Below are 21394 nucleotides of genomic sequence, written 5' to 3' on the forward strand. Positions count from 1 at the left end.
CGGGGCATGCACTTTCTTTTCAAATCTCACTTGCCCTCTTTTGCCCACATGTAGCTCTAGCCTGTAGGGCATGGCCTTTGTATAAACAGGGTAGGTGCCTGTGTGAAGTCGGTCATATGCGCTGAAAAAGCTTTGCATCACCCTACCGAACCCACACTGTTGTCTTAAACATGGACACCGCAGAGCAGACTGAACCGCAGAAAGCCGAAGTTTTCATGATTTCATGCAAATCTACAGATCATTTCATGTGCTTTCTTGTTATGTCAAAATGTTGATTCAACCAGATGATGTAATTTACATGACATGTTATTTTGATAGGTTCCTTGAGGTAGTGAACGATAGTTCGACCTCTTATTAGACTAAAGCACCCAGATTATGGTTTATCTAGACAAGTTGTGCTCAGAGAGGCTAGTTGAAATATGCTGCTTCTAATACTCTGGCTTTCTCACCAATAGTTGCAGCTTCCTGCCTGCCACTCAGAGTATAACCTGTCTCCTGGACATTAGATAAAAGAATATACACATGCATTAATATGCATAATGTCATGTTTAAATGAGCATAGCAAACAGCTTATATATGTCAAGGTAGAGTTATATATACCAGCAGACGCCACAGGAAAGGAGCTCCTTCCCTCTTCTGGATCTGTTTCTCAATTGATTCAATTGCTATAATTCAGATAGTGAGTCAGCAACCAAACACCATAAATAACTAAATATAACTATCAACAAGATTAGGTGTCCTACCTTTGGTAACTTGTCCAGTATTCAGCAACATACTGTACCAGACTTCACTAAATACATCAAGCTGTTCATCAGAAGCCCCAATAATCTGACATGAAGAAACAAAAATCAATATTTTTTACCAGATATTTGACAATGCAACCGAATTACCAACAAACAAATTAATAGTTGATAATGGTACCTTACAATTATAAGCATCAAAATCTGGACCAAGTATTTCTAGTGCTTGTTTTTCATTACCTTGTCCATACTCGTATATGGCTTCCGCAAGCTAACAACAAAATTTAAAGAGAGAGAGGTAAGGATAATTACTTGGAAAAAGGATAGGCGGAAGCATGATAAATAAACTAGATCTCGATAAAACAGCTGAGTCTTGAAGAAATAAGAATGACACTTCACACAACTAAGGCTGCATAAGATGATAGTTGCAAATCCTAAACCCATCATAAAATTTTCTAATCCATCTAAAAACATTGAGAAAAAGGAGAAAATAAAGAGAGTTTTGTGAAGGTAATAACAAAAATCTTAACCATTTAAAACACATATCAAGACCTCTGGTTCTCTACAAAGTTCAACTAAAGCTATATGGGAGAAGTGAGACACCTCTGAAGGTTGCTTATAAAGTAAAAACATAAAAGTATAAATACAGCGATTGGAAAAATTTATTATAAATGGCAAAGGAAGAACCAATCAGAACAGACCAGCATTGCTCTTTGCATTACTTGTTGCTTCTTCTTGCTCATCATGGAAAATCTACACAGAGTAATATAACAGCAATGAAGCAACCACACTTAAAAATGTCACAAAGGAAACAGAAAAATCTTTCTAACCTGGATTTCAAGCCCTTCAATAAATCTTCTGCTTTGGCAACTTCCCCAGTAAAAGCTAAGGCCCATAATATCAACACATCAAAGTGCCACTCCATGAACCAGTTAGCCTAAACAATGCAGTGACCACAGACATCACAAAACAACAAGGTCATGACATAACAGTATGGGGTCAAAAGGAAAGAGCATTTACTTTGGGCCTTCCATTAAAACAAGGAATAAACATGACCTAAGGAAGTTTACACCTGAAGTACCATTTTAGTTTTTAAGTAATAGTAATGTCTCCCTCTTGTTGTATAAATGTGATACAGTACTTTAGATCCTCACACTTTTTGGTCTCTGTAAGAGAAAGTGACTTCACTCAGCAAATTAAATAACAGTAACAAAAGTGAGAGTAGCTAGAATCACATCTAGGACATTTTGTGTCTGTCTAGAACATAGAAACTGCTTAATATATGTCAGTAAAACACTGCTATCAAATTTGCATTAAGTGAAGGGGGGATAAAGACCTAAGGATCTAGAAAAGGTACATTATAATTTTATATATTGTTAATCCTTCCCCCAAACTCTTTCCAAATGTTTTGAGTTTTTTCCAGCATAAATCTTTGCCAAAGAAATAGAAGCTGATATTAATCCAGAGCTGATACACATAATCAGAACCAAATCATATAGAAAACTGGGTATATGAATAAACCATGTATTCCAGAACATGTCCAAACTTCCACTTCACTATGGAAGACAGCCAGTCAACCACAGTATCATATACCAATGTTCTATGATGCCTACACATGCACTAAAAATTCATAAATTACAAAGAACTCAAATGTAATTTCAGGTTCAGTCAAGAGGCAACCCAGAACCAAGGTAATGGAAATTTAGCAACCCATATCAATTATTCCAAATTCCAAGCATGCATATAAATTATTGTTCATTAGATTTGCCAACAAATCTTTTATGATGCAGTAGAAGGCAAACATGAAAGGAGAGGCACTTATCAGAAAATTTGACAAGAGTTTTCAAGAATTTCACAGGACATTGCAACCTCAAAATTTCAATTATAAACTGATACAAGCATGAAAAAGTACAATACATAAATAAACTTGTACATGAGAGTCAACTCACTTGATCTGTTAGATGTGCTGCCAATATTTTCAAGCGATCCTCAAAGAAATCTAGCTCTCCCCGCACATGCACCCGCAACAACAGGCCCAGAGCATTTAGGTATACCTAAATGTGCAGGAGAAGTCAGAACTTGTAATTCGAAATTTTGGTGATTTTGAAAATAGATCTAGCAATTTTGAATTCATCCCATAAACACAACACAAGAAAGAAATGGAGTTAAGCGGGTTTGGATTTAAGATTATTATCCTTTGTGTCTTGAATGGGTTAAATCCACTTAACCTGCATAAAACATGTTTGACCTGTTTAATTAATCATGTTATCGTGTTAATTCATATAATATGATATGTTTAACCCGTTTATGATACCCACTTAAATAAATTAATTGTGTTAATAGTGTTTAAATGGGTTTGTCATGTCATGTCATATAAAATTTAATTCGATTTCTTTAGTATAAGTATCAATCATGTTGTGTTGTGTAACATGTGTAATAAATGTATCCATGTATATGTTTAGAATCTTGACCTATTTAATTAATTGAGTCATATCCGTGTTTACCAGATAATTGTTAATATCATACCTAAACACAATATGCAACACAAAATTGCCAAGTCTAGTTGAAAATATGGTAAAAGCCAGAGAGAAGAAAGTACCTCTGCACAGATTGCATCACTTCTTTCCAACTCCTTCCATATACAATGGTCGTAAATTTCTCTGACCTTTATAATTGGAGAATGACCTTCCAAATAACAAAGAGCCACATGCCACCAATTGTGGGTCAACCTAGATATTTCTTTTCAAACTCATTAAAACTGAGAGAAGACAAGAAATAAAAGTATCCTTAAAACTCATTAAATGACCTAAAAGGCATACATGAATGATGAACAAGAACCCCATGAAGATGAGCATTCTTCCATGAACTGCACTGCTTCTTTGTAACGACATTCATACTGAAGAACATGGCATAACTGCAAAAGAAAACAGACACTGAGAATTGGCTGAAGAATTAACTGCCTCTGGCAATACTATATGCATACATAATAAATATTAATACCACAATTACTTTCATTTTGTCATAAACAGGATGTGAATGAAATGACCAAACTTTCCCTGGTTTGTTTTACAAATGTAGTGGAAACAGCTTTCAAACAAATTACAATGGAGTGCTTTTAGTGTATACTTAACAATAAATCAGTTGAAGATGCTATTTCAAATGCATATGGTCAAAGATAAATTCATTCAGCATATAAATTCTATGATTGTAAACAAAAACCTCAAATACAAACTACGGGAAATAAATTCAGTGTCTATTTTTCAAAGCATATCACAACAATTAGAACTTACAGCATGTTGTGCCCAAAAGTCTTGCTTGTTGATCTCAAATCCCTTTTCTGCAGCACTCTCTGCATCTGCCATTCGTCCAAGCTCTAATAGCGGGAATGCAAGCATGCCATATATGTAATTTTCTTGTTGATTTTGGGGTAGAACCTATTGAATATACAAATCAGTAACAACTGAAAAGAGCTCATGGAAAAACTGAAAGTTGTTTGAATCACAAATAATTACAACATAATATGGCAAACCATAATATTGCTAGATGTTGTACACATTAATCCACAAGTGCAACAGACACTTGCAAGAAAATGGTTACTGGAAACTAACAATTTCCCCACTTTATTTAAAAATCAGGAATAATAATTCTTTACTGGATAAAAAGTCACCTGCTGGACAAGACCCAAAGACAAATCAGGTCGACCCATATAAAAGCACAGCACTTGCACCCTCTTCAATGAAACAAGATCTCTTGGAAAATCTCTTAAGAGCTGCAATAAATGTATGGGAATCAAATACAACAAACAAAATTTGCACAAACACTCAAGCCTAAATTTTAAGGAAAAGCTTCTATAAAATTGTTAATAATGTTGCACACCACCCCTATCATGTTACAAATTGCTAAAATTATTCAACATGTAAACCATGTTAACAACCACAAGACATTCATGATCTGCTTCTATAATAAGAACACAAGGTAATATGGCAAAACACTTATGAAACGCACAGCCTTTGTGCTGTTTTCCATGTCTTAGTATTTAAACCCTTAAATTTCGTATCATATCATGGAATGCCTTGTTGCAAGACAAGCATGACAACACCTGCTAAATTATCCGAAATTCTGGTAACTAATAACAATAATATAGTAGAAAGATTAATTTACATACAAATATTTTTTAAGGCATAACAAGAAAACGCAAGGACAAGGTTTTCTCAAGTCATCTAACATTAAACTTATAACGAACTAATGGCTCTAGATTAAATTCTATGAGCGGCAGCAGCAACAACTAAATCTTGTAGTACAGTAGGAATTAGTTTTACGAACAAGAATAGGGATCAGTCATGTAAAGACCAATCTCATTGAGAACAGAAAATACTGCGTTTAGCTAAAGAATAAAAGGAATGTTAGAGGCTAATCTACCTTAGAGTGCAATTCCACGGCTACATCATCATCTCTATTCTCAGAAATCAAATAATTGACAACATCAAAAACAGCCTTCTCATAAAAGGTGGCTTGCTCCTGCTCAAAACAAAGAAATGGAAAATTGCAGCAATTCAATATCAAGATTCTCGTCAGGATTCCTTGCACCTTCCAAGGGAAAACCAAATATAAGGAGAAAAAAATTACAAGTCTAGACTTGGCAGCTTCTATATGGAGAGAAGCCTCAGAAGGGTCAGAGGAGAAGAGAAAATGAGCGGCCAAAATGTTGGCCAAAACGCAGTCCTTGTCATGAACAGGCGCTTCTAAGATCACTCTCCTATCTCTGCCATAACTAAGCACCTGTGACAGTTGCACGCACAGAGTACAATCAAGAAACTCTAAACAAAGAAAAAAATTTGAAAAGAGAGGGAGAAGATTGAAGACCTGGTGATAGTAAGCGTTGATTGCAAATATGCAAGAATCAGAAGAGGTTTTGACTTCATAACCCGACTTATCGAATTTCACTCCTTCCATTATTGCGAGAAAAAACAAAACGAAACAGAAACAGGAGAGAAGAGAAGAGAAGAGAAGAGAATATTTAACAAGGAATGAAAATAGTGATGGTAGCGTGGGTGATGCTCGGAAGTGCGTCGGGGAATCCAAAACCGGAGTTGGAAAAGATTATAAGGCCAGGGGAAAACTAGTAGACAAAAGTCCTATTATGTTTGATAGAGATCCTAAACGGCCCTTAAAAGGCCAACGTGGGTAATTGTCACTTGTCTCAGTCTGCTTGTTTAGGGGCCTGAGATGGCAACTGGCAACAGTGCCTCCTAGGTCCACATGCAAAGCTTGGAAGGGAATTCCTGTTTATAAAATTCATCACACAATTTTCATTTTCTTTGATCCAACTTAATTCGGCTCCTTTGAGGGAATTATTTTATTCCATTGATTTTGTTGGATGTACTACAAACTCATTTAATGCTACTACAAATTACAAATTAATTACTGTTTTAGACAAAACAAATCTTAATTGTTGACAGATTAGCCATTAAAATGGGTACAATCTCAACTAATTATCCTAGGGCTGTTTTTCAATAAACTTCTTTGTTTATTGTAGATACTTTGTTTTGGTTAATATTTATTTTTTAAAGAATTATTTTATAACATGACATTGTACAAGGAATAATGAGAACAATTATTACAAGTGAAATACTACTTCATTGGAACAATTAGAATAAGTGGAGCAATGGTCCATGCGAAACAACTAATACAAGTAAAACTACTGCTTCTTATAGAATAGTCATTTCATAAGGAGAGTAGTGAAAGCAACTTGGAATAAGCGACAAAATTTGCAAGTTACTTTCATCTTGAGATGTTTCAGAGAGTTTAGCTTGATAACTCAAATATGGAAGTAATTAAAAGGTCTTCCTCTTAATCTTTCCTGAAATATAAGTGTTTTTTCCTCTTACTTTGTTCTCATGTACTTGTTCACAAACATCTTATTCTTTTAACATATTGTCGTATAACTTTTCCTATATATCTCCACTCAAGAATAAATCTCATTATATAATTAACGATCACAAAATCCATTACTTTAATAGTCACATAATAGATTTCTAATTGTTACTCAACATTAAAAACTCAATAATAGTCGTCCAATATTAAAATCTTTATTTATTACGTACATTAAAGCCTACTCTCGAATAACCACAAATTTTGTCACTATATAGAGGCTTCACAATTTATTAAGGGGACTTTTTCAGAACTACCTTATTCTTACTCAAAACTTCTCTCTAATGTCTTTTACCCTTTAATTCTCTAATTATTTTTTACTTATTCTCTTCCTCTTACCATGACACTGAGTAATTCAGGAATTACTCCAATCTTCCTTTCCGTCCCTTTTGGTACATCCTTTACTATTTACAACACTTCCTCTCCTTATCACAAGAACCCTTTTTACATTTTAGTGACTCAAATTGGGAGTAGTGATTGCATTAAGTAAAACTCTTACTACCACAAATTTTTGTTATCAAAAAAAAAAATGGAGAGTTCCATTAGCAACCAAAATGCACTTGTTCCCTCATACATTTAGAATCTGATGAGAACAATCCAAGCTTCTCAAGAAAGGATGCAAACATTAAAGGACGATAATAGGAGAATAATGGAGACTATATCCCAACTCATGTCCTCTACTGCCATCTTTGCTAAAGCCCAACCTGTGCACCTTAATGAGATACACTTGACAGAGTCACTCCTTTAGTAACGAAGATTGAGGGGAATAAAGGAAATAGAGAAAGTGCAGTTGATGTAGTAGTTGCTACGAACCCCAATCCAACTAACTCTATTATTGTAGTTACATTGGCCTTGAACTTACCTAGGAAATTGTGACAATGGAAGAGCTTCAAAGGCTGTTAGATCAAAAGAGCAAGGGCTTGAATTTTTCTAAGTTTTATCTCAAGTTGCCTTACTCAACTAGTGTAGTTACAAAACCATACCCTAAGGACTATACTAGCCCCAAGTTCAAACAATTCAATGAAAAAATTAGAAATGCATGGGAATATGTCATGAAAATTTGTGGAGACTCTTGAAGTTGCTAAATTGGATCATGACCTCAAGTTGAAGGAGTTGTCCAAGTCTCTTATTGAAATGGCTTATACGTGGTATGTTAATTTCATCCTTGATTTTGTTTAGTCTTAGAATCAGATGTGTAAGATGTTTGGGGCAAAATTCTTTTCTACTTAAGAGAAAGTTATTCTCGTTGATCTTGGAAAAGAGTTCCAAAAGTCCAAGGAGGATCTCACGAAGTACATCTAATGCTAGAGGTTGTTGGACATAAATAATCTCCTGATGAAAAGGAGTTGGTAAAAGTGTGCATTCAAGGGATGTTTGATGAGTATAGGCTACACTTGGAGAATCTATCTCTTTCAACCTTTGCTATTTTGGTGGAAGTTGCGTGAAAGACCAATAATATGGTTTTTAGACGGAAGGGACTCACTTGCTTCAGTAGAAGGAATACTTCAACGGTGAATGCCATCCAAGGAAGAGGTGGAGAAAGAAAAGGTCCAGTTTGAGCAAATTTGCATCTTAAAAGGGATGTCCTAAGGAGAAGGCTAATGACTTTTCTCCACCATTCTTAGAATCTTTAGATAAAGTGAGAGCTTTTCTCCAAGAATGGATCAAGAATGGATAGATAAATTTACCTTACAGCCTACGACCACCAATAGAGGAAGAGAAAACCAACCCAAGGTACTGTGATTATCATCGAGCAGTTGGTCATCCATTTGCTAAATTTAGAAACCTTTGAAGAATGTTCCATCAACGAGTGCAAGCAGGAGATGTATTGATTGGAAATAATAGAGTCCAGAATAACCTTTTTCCCACTCATCCAAATCCTTAAGGCAAGTAAGCGTAATATTCATCTCATCGTGATGACCCTTCTTCTTCAAACATTCAATTTAGTGATGCAAGGGAAGCTACTATGGTCACTTCTTCGATTTCTAACTTATTCATGAAGACCTATAGCTTCAAGAATTTCTTTGACCAACTTAGGATTTTAGAAGAAGCAAGGAAAGATGTGACTATAACACTAGTTTAGATAGTTGGAGAACAGAATGACGAGTGTAACTTAGTAAGATGACCTATAGGGAAAATGGCTAGTGGGTATTAAAATGCTATTGTGTTTATAATAGCAGACATGTGTACACTCCATCCTTATCATAATAAGCCTCTCTACATGGAAAGCACTATAAATGAATTTTCTATTAGGAGAACATTCAGTGATGATAGTTCTTTTGTGAATCTCATACGTCTATCCATTTTGAAGGTTATAAACATAGATCTGAAGAGTTTACATCATCCTATGACTATCATTTTTTTATAATAAGGAGATCATGACTTTAGGTCAAGTGACAGTGAACTTCAAGATAGGGCCAATTCGAGATTAGGCATGTTTCCATGTTATTGATGCAAATGTGACTTATCATGCTCTAATTTAAAAAATTCTTGCACATGCAAAATATCATTCATTTTTCACGCCATCAATGTTTTAAGGGACATTGGAAAGAGAAGGATATTTTTATTATAGCCACTAAAACGTCATTTGAAAGGGATGGGGTAAATTATACAAAGGTTTCTTTCTTTAAGGATCCAACAGAAGATGGGGAAACAACCATTGCTAAACCTATGGGTGTTCCACTTCTGTGATGGGAAGAGTATGTTGGGAATAAGGCAGAGAACAATGGCAAGAATAAAAACAAAATGGGAAGAGAAGAACAGGACACACTTCCATAGATAAGGAAGTAATGGAGGAAAAAACATCTAATGGGTTAACCTTCTATGCACATGAAGATGGAAAAATTGTGTGCTGCTTATGATGGGATGCGAGATCTAAAGAAACATTTTCTCTTGACCTCAAACTTTGGGAGCCACCGAATGCATCACCATCATGTCTTTAGGTGGAAGTAGAAAAAGAAGAAGTACAAAAGGTATTACCTGTGAGGAACAACTCCAAGATCAACCCAAGCCTCAAGGTGATGAATTAGAGGAAATAAATATGTCGAAAGAAGGAGAAATGACCAAGCTATTTTTTATAAGCAAGATTTTTTCTAATGAGCAAAGGGTTGCACTACTTGAGTTATTGAGAGAATTCCAAGGTGTGTTTGCTTGGACTTATGAGTAGATGCCTAGACTAAATGAAAACCTTTTTACTCACAAGCTACACATTTCTCAACAAAGTAAGCCAGTGAAGCAACATGCTCATGTATTCCGCCATGAGATAAAATGTTAGATAAAAAAAGAGATTAACAAACTTTTCAAGGTTGGATTCATCAAACCCATACATTATCTAACTTAGCTAACAAATGTAGTTCTTGTGCAAATGAAAAATGGAACAATTCGAGTGTGTGTAGATTTCAGAGATTTGAATAAGGCATACTTAAAAGATAAATTTCCTTATCCTAATGTTGATACTTTAATGGATGCTACAATTGGTCATGAGATGTTCTCCTTTATGGATGGGTTTAGTGGATACAATCAAATAAGGAGGGCACGAGAATGTGTTGAGAAAACAACTTTTAAGATTCCATTTGTTAATTTCTACTACACTGTCATGCCATTGAGGTTAAAAAAATGTAGGTGCAACCTACCTACGTGCCATGAAAGCTATCTTCCATGACATGATGCATGACTGTATGGAATATTATATGGATGATATAGTGGTGAAGTCCAAGAAGGCTTCTAATCACCTTGAATACCTCAAAAAAGAATTTGAATAGTGTAGAAAGTATAATTTTCGCATGTATCCTTTCAAGTTTGCATTTCGAGTAACAATTGGAAAATTCTTGTGTTTTATGGTTCATAAAAAAGCATAGTTGTTGATCCTATGAAAAATAAAGGCTAGTCAATCCATGTTGTCTCTAGTGAATTAAAAACAACTCAAAAGCTTGTTGGGGAAAGTCTCTTGTATTAAGAGACTTATTCCAACTTTAGGAGAAATTATTGTGCCTTTCCAAGTTTTACTTAAAAAATGTGTTCCATTCACATGGGATGAACTGTAACAACTAGCATTTGAGAAGACAAAAAAGATTCTCACTTCTCCTGCAATAATGACCATGTCTATCAAAGGAAAGCCAATGATGTTGTATTTGACTTCTACTCCATATTCAATTGGTACTTTACTTGTGCAGGAAGTGGATGGAGAAGAAAAACTTGTGTACTACCTCAATAGATGCTTACACAGAAGTGAGTTTAATTATCCACCTATGGAGAGAAGTACTATCTTGCTTTAGTGTATGCAAGTCAGAAGCTTCGACATTATTTCTTGGCTCATAAGCTCATAATAGTGACAAAGTCAAGCCCCATCAAGCTCATAAAAGTGAAGGTAAAGTCCTCTACGCTGTAATCATAGTATGAGAAAAAGTGCTCCACCATACAAGAATAGCATGCCATATCCATCAATTTTTCTCTACAAATGTTGAGCTTAGAGGTGACACGTACAACATCAAGTATTCCAATAGTTGAGAGAATTTTAACATAAATAGGATTCTTCAACACCTTGTTTACCCACTCATCCCCACCATGAACAAATTGAGAATTAGAGCTTAGCTTTGTAACGGTGATAACTCTATGATATAGAGTTATTTTGCTACATTTTGATTATAAAAAATAGTTAAGTCTTTGTGTTTTAAAGTAATTTTAGGTAGTTTTTATGCTTTTCATTATTAAGTTTAATACATGTTGGAATAATTTAATTTTAGTAATTTTAGCTCGTATTTATGTTAAAAGTCCTAATTTGATCCATAATTGATTTAGTCCTTGTTTTAAAGGTGTGCAAATACATAAAACTTCGTGGAGGTGAACCGAGCAAGGATGATTCAATGTAGAATTTTCTAAATATATTGTAGTATTTTGAGCATAGCTCTCCCTACAAAACTTATAATTTGTTGATTCTTAGACCATTGGAAATATGAGAGGAAGGGCTACAACTTTCATGTTTTCCACTTTGCCTAATTCGGCATGGAAGAAGGTAAAAATCGCAAAAATTTTTTTGAAAGCCAAGAAAAAATATAAGTAAGAAATCACAAGAAGAAAACTTGCTCAAAAAGATTTGTAAAAGAACAAACTGTGCTCTAAATTTTCTTTTGCTTTGAATTTGAATAAAGCAAATTGTTCATAGCTGCTTCGTATTTATAAGACACATAGAATCAAGGGCTTTATGAAAAAGATTAACTTTCCTTTTACCACTTGTATCTTGAAAATCTCGTTTTATATCGAAAATTTATTATTGTATAATCAATCAAATTTTACACAAGATATGATAACACATCTTACACAAAACAGTAACGTGTTATAACCCAAGGCATTACTATTTAAGGTGTTACTATCTAAAGTAGTACTACTTGAGGTGTTACTGGCTAAGTGTTGTTCAATTTGCCACGCAAGTGCACGTATTGTTAACAAGTAATATAATGAAAAATAAAGTATTGTCCCATGAGGAATTGCACCAAAATCTTTTATTAACTATTACAATTAATAGAGTTTAATCTTATTCAAACAACCAAATCCAAAATTACTGAAAACTAAAACTAATAACAAGAATAATAGTTTAAACTAGATAAATCAATAAAAAAAAAGCCTAGAATTACAATCTCCCTTCAATACTTTAGTTAAATCTCTTATACTCTCTCTCTACTTACTAGATAGTTGAGTTGTTAACCTAGAGTTCTAATTTATTTATAAGTTTCTTCTAGTGTTCTTCTAAAAATCTCTCTCTCAACCAATTCATTATATTCCTATGCAAATTGAAATTAAGAAAGACAAATTAAGCTTAAACTCTAATTACGGCTACATATGGCATGTAAGTGTATTCCTACCTTACACGTGAATCAAATTAATCAATTATCTAATTGATATTGAATATATGATATTTCATCCAAGGTTTACACTAAACTCCCTCTTCTAGTTCTGTTGAAGTTACCTTATCTATCTAGTTGGTGGCCAATTAATTAGATGCATTAATCACAAGACTGAAATAAATAACTTAAACACTATCAATCATAAGCAAGAAAGAGTACTAAAAATTCAAACTAAATGTTGGGTTCAATTGCAATCGTAGATAAAGAAATTTAGTTCCCCATAACTACTAAAAACATCATCCCAAAAAGTTTAACCATTAATACAAAACAAGTATAGAAAAACTAAAGAAGAAAAGAAAACTAATATTTGTCAAGTCTTCAATCTTCAATCTTCAAGAGTTTTTCATTGCTTTCTTGCTTGCTTGATGTCTCTTTTTCTTCAGAGAAAATCTATCTTAATTTTTCCCTTCAAGTGCTCTGAAAGAGTCTTTAAATAGGGCTCAAAATCCTACTCGAATTAAACTCCCAAATTTGTCACTGCTCAAGCTACTATGTCGGCACTACGATGCCACTCGCTCAGTGCTGCGGTGCCAAGCTCTTTGTCTTGGCTAGTGCAACTTTCTTTTTCATGGTGCCGTGGCACCCATGCATCCATGGCCGTAATGCCCAAGGTTCTATCTTGTTTTCTTTGTTCTACTTCACTTATTGAAATTGTGACATTATTTTCTCCTTTTTTCAGGCTGAACTAGGCAGAGTGGTAAACATGAAAGTTATATTCCTATCTCTTAGCTTTCCATTGGCTTAAAAATCACATTAATTGGACTTCTATAATGAAAGTTATGCTCAAAAAACTAGAACATGTATAGGAGAAGCATGGACCTTTTATGCATTTTTCTTTAACAATTTAAGCTCTTTTCATTACATACTTACAAAACCAACAAGCTAATCAATAATAACTAAACTAAAAGCAAATTATAATCAAACTAAAATAAACAAACTTAAATTAAATCGACCTTACATGATTTACTAAATTAAACAAATAAATAAAAATACCTAATTTTCTAAGCTAAATCTCAAGAACTTAGCCAATTAATACTCAAAATATGACAAAATACCTCTATAACATAACGTTATTAGAATCTCAAACTTAAGATTTGCCAATCATCAAGCAAAAACATAAAAGAAAACTTTAAACAAAACAAAACATGTAGATAATGAAAAGAATTTAAATAAGAAAACAACTAACTAACTAAAGAAGAGTTGCACCAAACCAATGATCTCCCATATATTTTTCTAAAGTCGGAATAACTCTCAAGCCCAGCTCCCTGTTAAATTTTTATTAATAATCAAAAAATAAATTACATTATGGAGAAGGACATAAACTTTACCTCGAAAAATAAAATGAAAAAGAAAAAACCTAAGAGAAATATTACTCTTATAGCATTTAATTTCCTTGTGCATTGAGATGTAATTTCTTTTAAAGTGAACTAATATGCAAAAATAAAATAAAATTGCTAAGAGAGATATTATATTCCTAGCAAATTTTAATAATGCTATGGGAAATAATATTACTGAAATGCCCCATACTTTGATATGGTGATAAATAAATTTGGTCGGATGCGAATTGAGGCATAATAAGGAACTTTGGGAACCAAAGAGACAAGATAAAATTGTTAGAATAACATAATATTTTATTAATGAAATAATATTAAAATATTAATATTTAGCCGAATGTCGAAGTCAGTCATGAAGAAGGATCATATGGCTGATCCAAGTGGGGGAGAAGATGTCAAGCCTGACTCTGTAAAATATTTGTCATGACATACATGTGATAGATAGCATGTTTGCATGCTAGGAGAGTCTAAAAAAATTTACAAAAGTCGATATTGTACTTAGAGGTACAACAAAATTGATTTAAGTCTCGAACTTGATCAAATAGAGAATTTAAGATGAAATTAAGAATTTTAAAGTCCCAGAATGGTTTAATATGGTGATTTGGAGTTCGATGATCAATTTGGAGTCAAACCGAAAATATCACTATCTAGGGGTAAAATGGTAATTTTGCCACTCGAGGACAAAATGGGAAATTTTTTGAAAGATTTTGATCATATTTGACTTATTGGAGTATGATTTAAGGTTGAGAAGTGAAAATTTGTAATCTCGGTATTTTTTTAAGCATAGGGGTAAAATGGTAATTTTGCCACCCTAGGGGCAAAACAGTAATTTTCCACCACCAGGACACTTGTCCAGCACATGAATTTTATCCAATATTATCATGAATAATTGAAGGAATTTATATGGTGGAGAGAGAAAGCTTAATAGTTAAGAAATAAAAATGGACTTGTGAAATGGTGACACATGGCATATTTATAGCCATTAAATATTTAGCTTTAAAATTTACACAAAATCAGCCCATTTCTCATTCATATGGCCAGCCAAAGAAGAACAAAGGAGGAAAGGAAAAAAACAAGAACCCTAGGTGAGAAAATTGAAGAAAAAGTGTGGGATTTCAAGGGATTAAGCTAATAAAGGTAAAATTTCTTAATTTTGACTTGTGATTTACACTACCCATGCTTTCTTTTTCATTTTCCATGGTTAGATTTCATGTTTTTATGGTGAATTCATGGCTGGTTGGAATGGGTATGGAGAGAGAATGAAGTTGGATTGATTTGATTCTAAGTTATGTTAGTGTTTTTAGTTAGTTTATCATGTCTAGAAACAAACCAACAAGAAAAATTCATTTTCTCCCATTACCCATCATTGGCCAAATTTTCTAGGGAGGATATTGTGGCTGAAATTGATGATATTTTATGATATTTTGGTGGTATTTGATGTTTGGTGAGGCTAGAAATTAAATGGGAAATTTTGGTGGGAAAATCTGAATTTTTGCTTAACGTATAGACATGTGTGATTATTGACCCGAGACTGATAAATTGAATCTCATTCACAGTCACTGAGGTAATTTAGGTATAATTGGAGTATAGAAAGTGATAAGAATTGATTTGGAGTTAAATTGGAGATTTTAGCCGGTTAGGCCGAGTATAGTGTGACTTAGGTTGAATATCACATTTAAGTGATTAATCAGACATTTTGCATCCCATCGCATGCATTCATTTAGAATTAGAGAGCCTGAAATAGTTTATGATAAATTGACACAATTTATTGAAATTCGTGTCACGTATAATGTATAGGTAGTGAGCCTTCAAACAAGGGTAAAGAGATTGTGCCCGAAGACTGAGAATAGGAGTATATCGAACTCCTAGTACTGTGAGTAACCTTATTATCATTTTTATTATCTAAAGTACATCTTAATTCGATTTTGGTGAAATTTTATGAAATGAGTTAAATGACAAATTTTAGGTTTTATAAACAAAAATGAGTTTAAATAAAAAGATTTTATAAATTGTTTTGGAAACTGAATGATGATTTTGAAAATAGAGTAATTGGAGACCACTGATATACTGTAAATTTAAGATTGAATTGATGGCTTATGTTATTGTGTTCGCATGACTGGCTGGGCTGTGTTTTATGAATTGTATGAATTGTTTTATTTTACCCTTGTAGGCTGGGTAGTAATATATTAGCCCTGTCATGCTGTCAAGATTTTATTGTATGGTGGGTTTAGCTTACTGTAGTAGGTGGGTTTCCGTGGACTAGCTTATTAGAGGGGCACAGTAAACCCCGTTATATTTTACCTTGGTTGGAGAGGCGAGTAAGGTAACTCCCGAGGTATGATTTTAGAGTTCACTTCATACCAAACCACCACGTGAAGGTGAGCTCGGCCAACGCCAAGGAACGACTATATTTTCAAAATGAATACATGTTTTATGAGTACATGACTTTCTAATAGCCTTGGCGGACTCAGTTAGGATAGCCCTCGGCCAAGGTATCTCAGATAACTGAGTATGATAATAATTTTTGGCATAAGCCAAGCTTTTTAAGAAATTCATAAGCCATACTGATTACTTGATTTAAATAAATTGATTTCATTTGGTTGAAATAAGTTGAAAAATGATAAATTACAGTTTGATGAAATGTTTAATAGTCTCATTTTACTCACTTTTAGATATTTTAAATGATATTTGTTTACTCATTGGGATTTTATAATCTCACCACCCTCATTTCCACCCATTTCAGGCATCAGGATAGTCGGTAAATAACTCATTTCATCGAGGACTACAATTGGATTGACATCCTCAAAATATGTAGGTTCAATTCTTTTGACACTTTTAATCGCTTGTGGGCCCACGTGTCACTGTAAATTTAATTTTATACTTTGGTTATCTATATTACAATATATATGAATCTATTTTGCTTTTTCTCTGTAAAAATTATTTACGCAGTGTTCTAAAAATATTGTTTTATGAAAAAATTGAATATTTTATTCTATAACTTTATTATATTCAAATAGTTATAATTTTATTTTAAATGAAAGTTTTAGACGTTTAAATTTATTTTTGATTATGAATTATGTGTTTTATACTTGCATACTATATTTTTAACTAGTTTCGAAACTTTTAAGGAAAAATGACCAAAATGCCCCTATGAGACATAAATCATTTTTTTATTGATTACAGTTGGAAATAGCTTAAATTCTTTTAGAACATGATAATTGGTAACGGTTGCTCATTAGGAAAAAGAGAAACTGATATTAAAGCCTTGCGGGGTTTCGGTTGATAATCTGGATAATGAGTGTCGATCGGGATAACGCGGTGATTGTCACAGGCTCGATGGGAGTTCCGGGTTGTGACAATTACTCTTTTACAATAAGCTAATGTTAAACAATAAATACTAAGCATTATTCCCTTACATTTATTTGAACTTAACATATGCTAAATTCATTTTATCTAATTTTAAGATGCCATATAGCTCACCTTCGGCATGATGAAAAGCCTTAAGTTTGCTATGTGAATGGCCTTGGTTAGATAAGAAATCCGCTGCTTGATTACCCTTACGATGGATATAAGTGATTCAGTAGTTGAAATGTTGTAAACAGTTTTAAATATAGGCAAAAATGTACCAAATATCATAAGATCCATGAGTACCTTGGGCTATCATATGGACAACCACCTTTGCATCCATTTCAATCCATAAAGTGTGAACATTGTAATCCTGACATAGAAAGAGACCTCTTTGAAGAGCAAGTAATTAAGCTTTCATTGGATGTTGTGCACCAAAATTTTTAGAGAAGCCAAAAATAAGTTTACCTGTATTATCTCTCGCTACACCTCCTCTTGCTGCATTTTGACAATTATCTCTCGAACTTCCATCTACATTCAATTTAATTTCAGACCTACCTAGTGTCAACCATGTGATTATTTGTGGCGGAATGGGGGCAGGTTGATTCTGCAAGGAAACATTCCACAACTTCCATCTACATGTCCCTTTTCCATTGTCGCTTGCATATAAGATCTCCTTTATGAAGCTGCATCAACAACTTCATGATCCACTGTATAATTTGTTATTGATAAACACCTAATTACCTGTGCTTAGAATCATTCCTTTCAACCCATAAAAACCAATATATAAATATTGGTAATAAAACATGAATATGTCTTGACTTTGTAAAGCTGCTTGAGTAATACCAAGCCCATAAGATATACAAAATATTACGTGGTTGTTCAATTGAAACTTGAAAAAATTGTGAAAAATATTTCCACACATACCTTGCGACAAGATTTTCCCAAAGCACATGTAATAGTGCCTCTTCAGATGTACAACACTTACATTTTGAAACCTTTAGCCTTTAATCTTATATCAACATGCAACCAGTCATGTATAACTCTCTAAAAGAAAAGGGAAATAATTAGAGGAATACTTTTATGCCAAATTAAATCATAGGCATTATTTTCGAGTTGCTTTTGATGAATTGATTCCCATACACTTTTAGTATAAAAAACCGCATTAGAAGTATAGATCCAGTATGCTACATCATCACTATCATTTTCTATTCGAATTTCAATAATATTTTCCACCATGCAATTAGGTAAATAGCGTTTTAATTTCTCCACATCCCATTTGTCGTCCTTATAAAAATAATGAACTTTAATAGAAGAATGCAAATGGGAAGAGAAAAAATTTACCAAAGGTGTGTCTCCCATCCAACAATCATGCCAAAAAAGTAAGTCTCCTTTGCAAATTTTCCAATGTATATCCTCTTCTGTAATTCGACATCCACGTTTTAACCTTTTCTTAATCGAAGAGTCATGGATTTTTGTATTCACTTGTATAGGTCCACCACAATACTTTTGTTTCATGAATCAAGCCCAAAGACTATTGGAAGAGCGAAGTAACCACCAAAACTTTATATTAAAAACTTCAAAAATATCCATTAAGCTTCTAATCTCTAAGCCACCTTCCCTACTAAGATAACATATTTTTTGCCAAGTAAACCAGTGAAAGTGCTCAATATATGCCGAATCCCCCCATAAAAAGCTATTGAAAATTTGCTCTATTTTTTTGATCACACATATTGGAGGTTTGAGTACCAATAACAAATATAGTGACGTAGAAGAAAGTACACTATGAATCAAATTAATTTGACCACTTAGAGATAACACCTTGTTCTCCCAACCTGAAATTTTATCTTGAATATTAAATACCAAAGAGTCAAATAAGAATGATTTTTTTGGACCTTTATAAAATGGTGCTCCCAAATAAATAATTGGTAGTACTTTATGAGAAAATCCTAAAGCTGATGTAATAATTTGGACCCTGGAATGAGAGGTTTTGTTGCTCAAAATAAAACAACTCTTTTCCTAGCTAAGTCGTTGACCAGGCACTATCTCATATTCTTGCAAAAACTTCCAAATCCTCCCTAATGTTGATCGGCTACCATTGGTAAAGATAACAATGTCATCTATAAATGCCAGATGATTAATATTCATAGGGCAACTTGAAGAATATCATACTGATGGATATTTCTCATATAAATCATTTAACCTCTGTGACAAGTACTCTGCTGCCAATATAAAAGTAAATGAGAGATGGGATCACCTTGTCATAGCCCTCTACAGATTTGAAGTACCCAATCGATGAGCCATTGATTAGTAAGGAGAACCAACAATTAGCAACACATCATTGTATGATGTTAACCCACAGTTTAGAAAATCAAACTTTTCTCAACATTTTATATAAAAAATTCAAATCAAGCAGGTCATAGGCTTTCACCATATCCAATTTAAAAATCACATTTCCACCATGCACGTTTTGATCAATTTGGTGAATTAATTCTTGAGCCAATAAAATATTATCACTGATGAATCTTCCTGCTATGAAGCCACTTTGATTATCTGAATTAATAGTAGGCAAAATTTTTGGCTAAATGGTTAGCAAGACATTTAGTAATTATTTTGTTCATTACCGTTGATAAACTCTGTGATATAGAGTTATTTGGGATTAATTTTGGCAATAATTTGGCTAGGTTTTTGTAGTAATGCATAAAAATTAGTAGGTTTTATTTAATTATTTTAAATTAGTTATTTTAGGTGAGTCAATCTAATTTTGGTTAATTTTATATTTAATTTGGTGTTAATGTAGTTAAGATAGGTTGTTATTGATTTAATTGTGCTTTTGCAGGTGTTTGAAAGAATAATTTTAGTAAAAGAAGGAGAGCAATTTCAAGGTGTAGACTTTCAATGCATATGTTTCTGTATTTTGGCCATAACTTTCTCTACAAAGCTCCAAATGAAGCGCTTCTTGAACCATTGGAAAGATAATAGAAAAATCTATAATTTCATGTTTACACTTTGCCCAGTTCGGTCTGGAAGATGGTCAAAAATCTTGTTAAAATTGATGTACTACAGTAGTCCTAGAGCAATTACAATTTCTGTTAATTAATTTGGCAAAGCTGCGACTTACATTGTCTAATGAGGAAATCCTAGCTAAAATTGACTTCTTTCTTCACTCAACTTGGCCTAACTTTAAAGCCTATAAAAACAACCTTTTTGAGGACTAAAAAAAAGAAGAAAACACCAGATTGACATATGAGAGTCAAGCTATAGAGTCAATGAAGCTAAGAAGAATTTGCAGAATTCAAGGAGATTTGAAGATCAAGAATACAATTCTTGAGTTTTTCTTAACTTTTTTTTATTCTCTTATTTTCTTGATTTTGTTTTAATGTTTATATTTTATTCAGTGATGATGTGTGACTTGATGGGGAACTAAATTGTTAATCTAAGATTGTGATTGAACTCAATATATAGTCTGAATTATTTATCTCTCTTTTACTCATGTTTGATGGATTTAAATTGTTTATTTTATTATGTTCTTAATGCTTCTAATTGCCTGATCACCAATTAGATTGAATTGGAAACCTAGGTTAAACCTTGACAAAGGAGATTTAGGTAGACCTTGAATAAAATAGTGTATGATCGAATACACTTAGTTGATTAGGTGGTTTGATTTGCATATAGAGTAGACATACACTTATAAGTCGTACGTACCTAGGATTAGAACACAAACTTAATGAATCTTTCTTCAATTTAATTTGCATAGACATATAGTAAATTAATTGGGAGAGATATTTTTATAAGAAACTCGACACAAACTTGTAAATAGTTTAAGACTCTAGGTTTGAAACTTAATCTATTAAACTGAGTTAAGAGAGAGAGACAATAATCAAATAAAGTATTGAAGGATATCATAATCTTAGGTCTGGTAGTCATTTACATTTAGTAAAGTAAAATTTGCTGATATATTAGTTTTAGTTATTAGTTTATTAATTTAAAATTTTCTTTTAATTTTATTTGTTTAGATAAAATTAAGGTGTGTTAATTTTAGTAGTTAACTATAAGGATTAATTCAATTCTCTATGGGATCAACACTCTACTCATCTCTATATTATCTTTGCGATATGTACACTTGCGTGAGTAGAAAATTCAA

General features: G+C 33.1%; 1 protein-coding gene across 2 annotated transcripts; it reads right to left on the reverse strand.

Moving 5' to 3' along the window:
- Positions 1–190: 190 nt before the first annotated feature.
- On the reverse strand, positions 191–5879 carry LOC18609300 (Tetratricopeptide repeat (TPR)-like superfamily protein). 2 transcript variants are annotated; one of them, XM_007044335.3, is made up of 14 exons: positions 5604–5878; positions 5367–5519; positions 5160–5258; positions 4408–4509; positions 4031–4174; positions 3560–3654; positions 3340–3469; positions 2690–2794; positions 1571–1677; positions 1442–1493; positions 922–1011; positions 744–828; positions 601–665; positions 191–495 (listed from the first exon to the last, which is right to left on the reverse strand). In XM_007044335.3, the coding sequence occupies exons 1-14, from the start codon at positions 5691–5693 to the stop codon at positions 409–411; spliced, it is 1404 nt and encodes a 467-aa protein (XP_007044397.1). In that variant the 5' UTR covers positions 5694–5878; the 3' UTR covers positions 191–408. The 2 variants fall into 2 exon arrangements, with proteins under 2 accessions (XP_007044397.1, XP_088659596.1); XM_088803470.1 differs by lacking the exons at positions 191–495; positions 601–665 and having other exon boundaries at positions 927–1011; positions 5604–5879.
- Positions 5880–21394: the final 15515 nt, after the last annotated feature.

The sequence above is a fragment of the Theobroma cacao genome, chromosome 2, assembly GCF_053813885.1.
Source record: "Theobroma cacao isolate CCN51 chromosome 2, ASM5381388v1, whole genome shotgun sequence".
NCBI classification, from domain to species: Eukaryota; Viridiplantae; Streptophyta; class Magnoliopsida; order Malvales; family Malvaceae; genus Theobroma; species Theobroma cacao.

Excerpts from the sequence above, each read along its gene's own strand:
- LOC18609300 (XM_007044335.3), bottom strand. The coding sequence starts at position 5,693 with ATGGAAGGAGTGAAATTCGATAAGTCGGGTTATGAAGTCAAAACCTCT. Across the intron at positions 4,175-4,407 it reads CTTTGGGTCTTGTCCAGCAG|GTTCTACCCCAAAATCAACA; the intron begins GTGACTTTTTAT and ends TATATTCAATAG. Across the intron at positions 3,655-4,030 it reads ACTTTTGGGCACAACATGCT|TTATGCCATGTTCTTCAGTA; the intron begins GTAAGTTCTAAT and ends TTTCTTTTGCAG.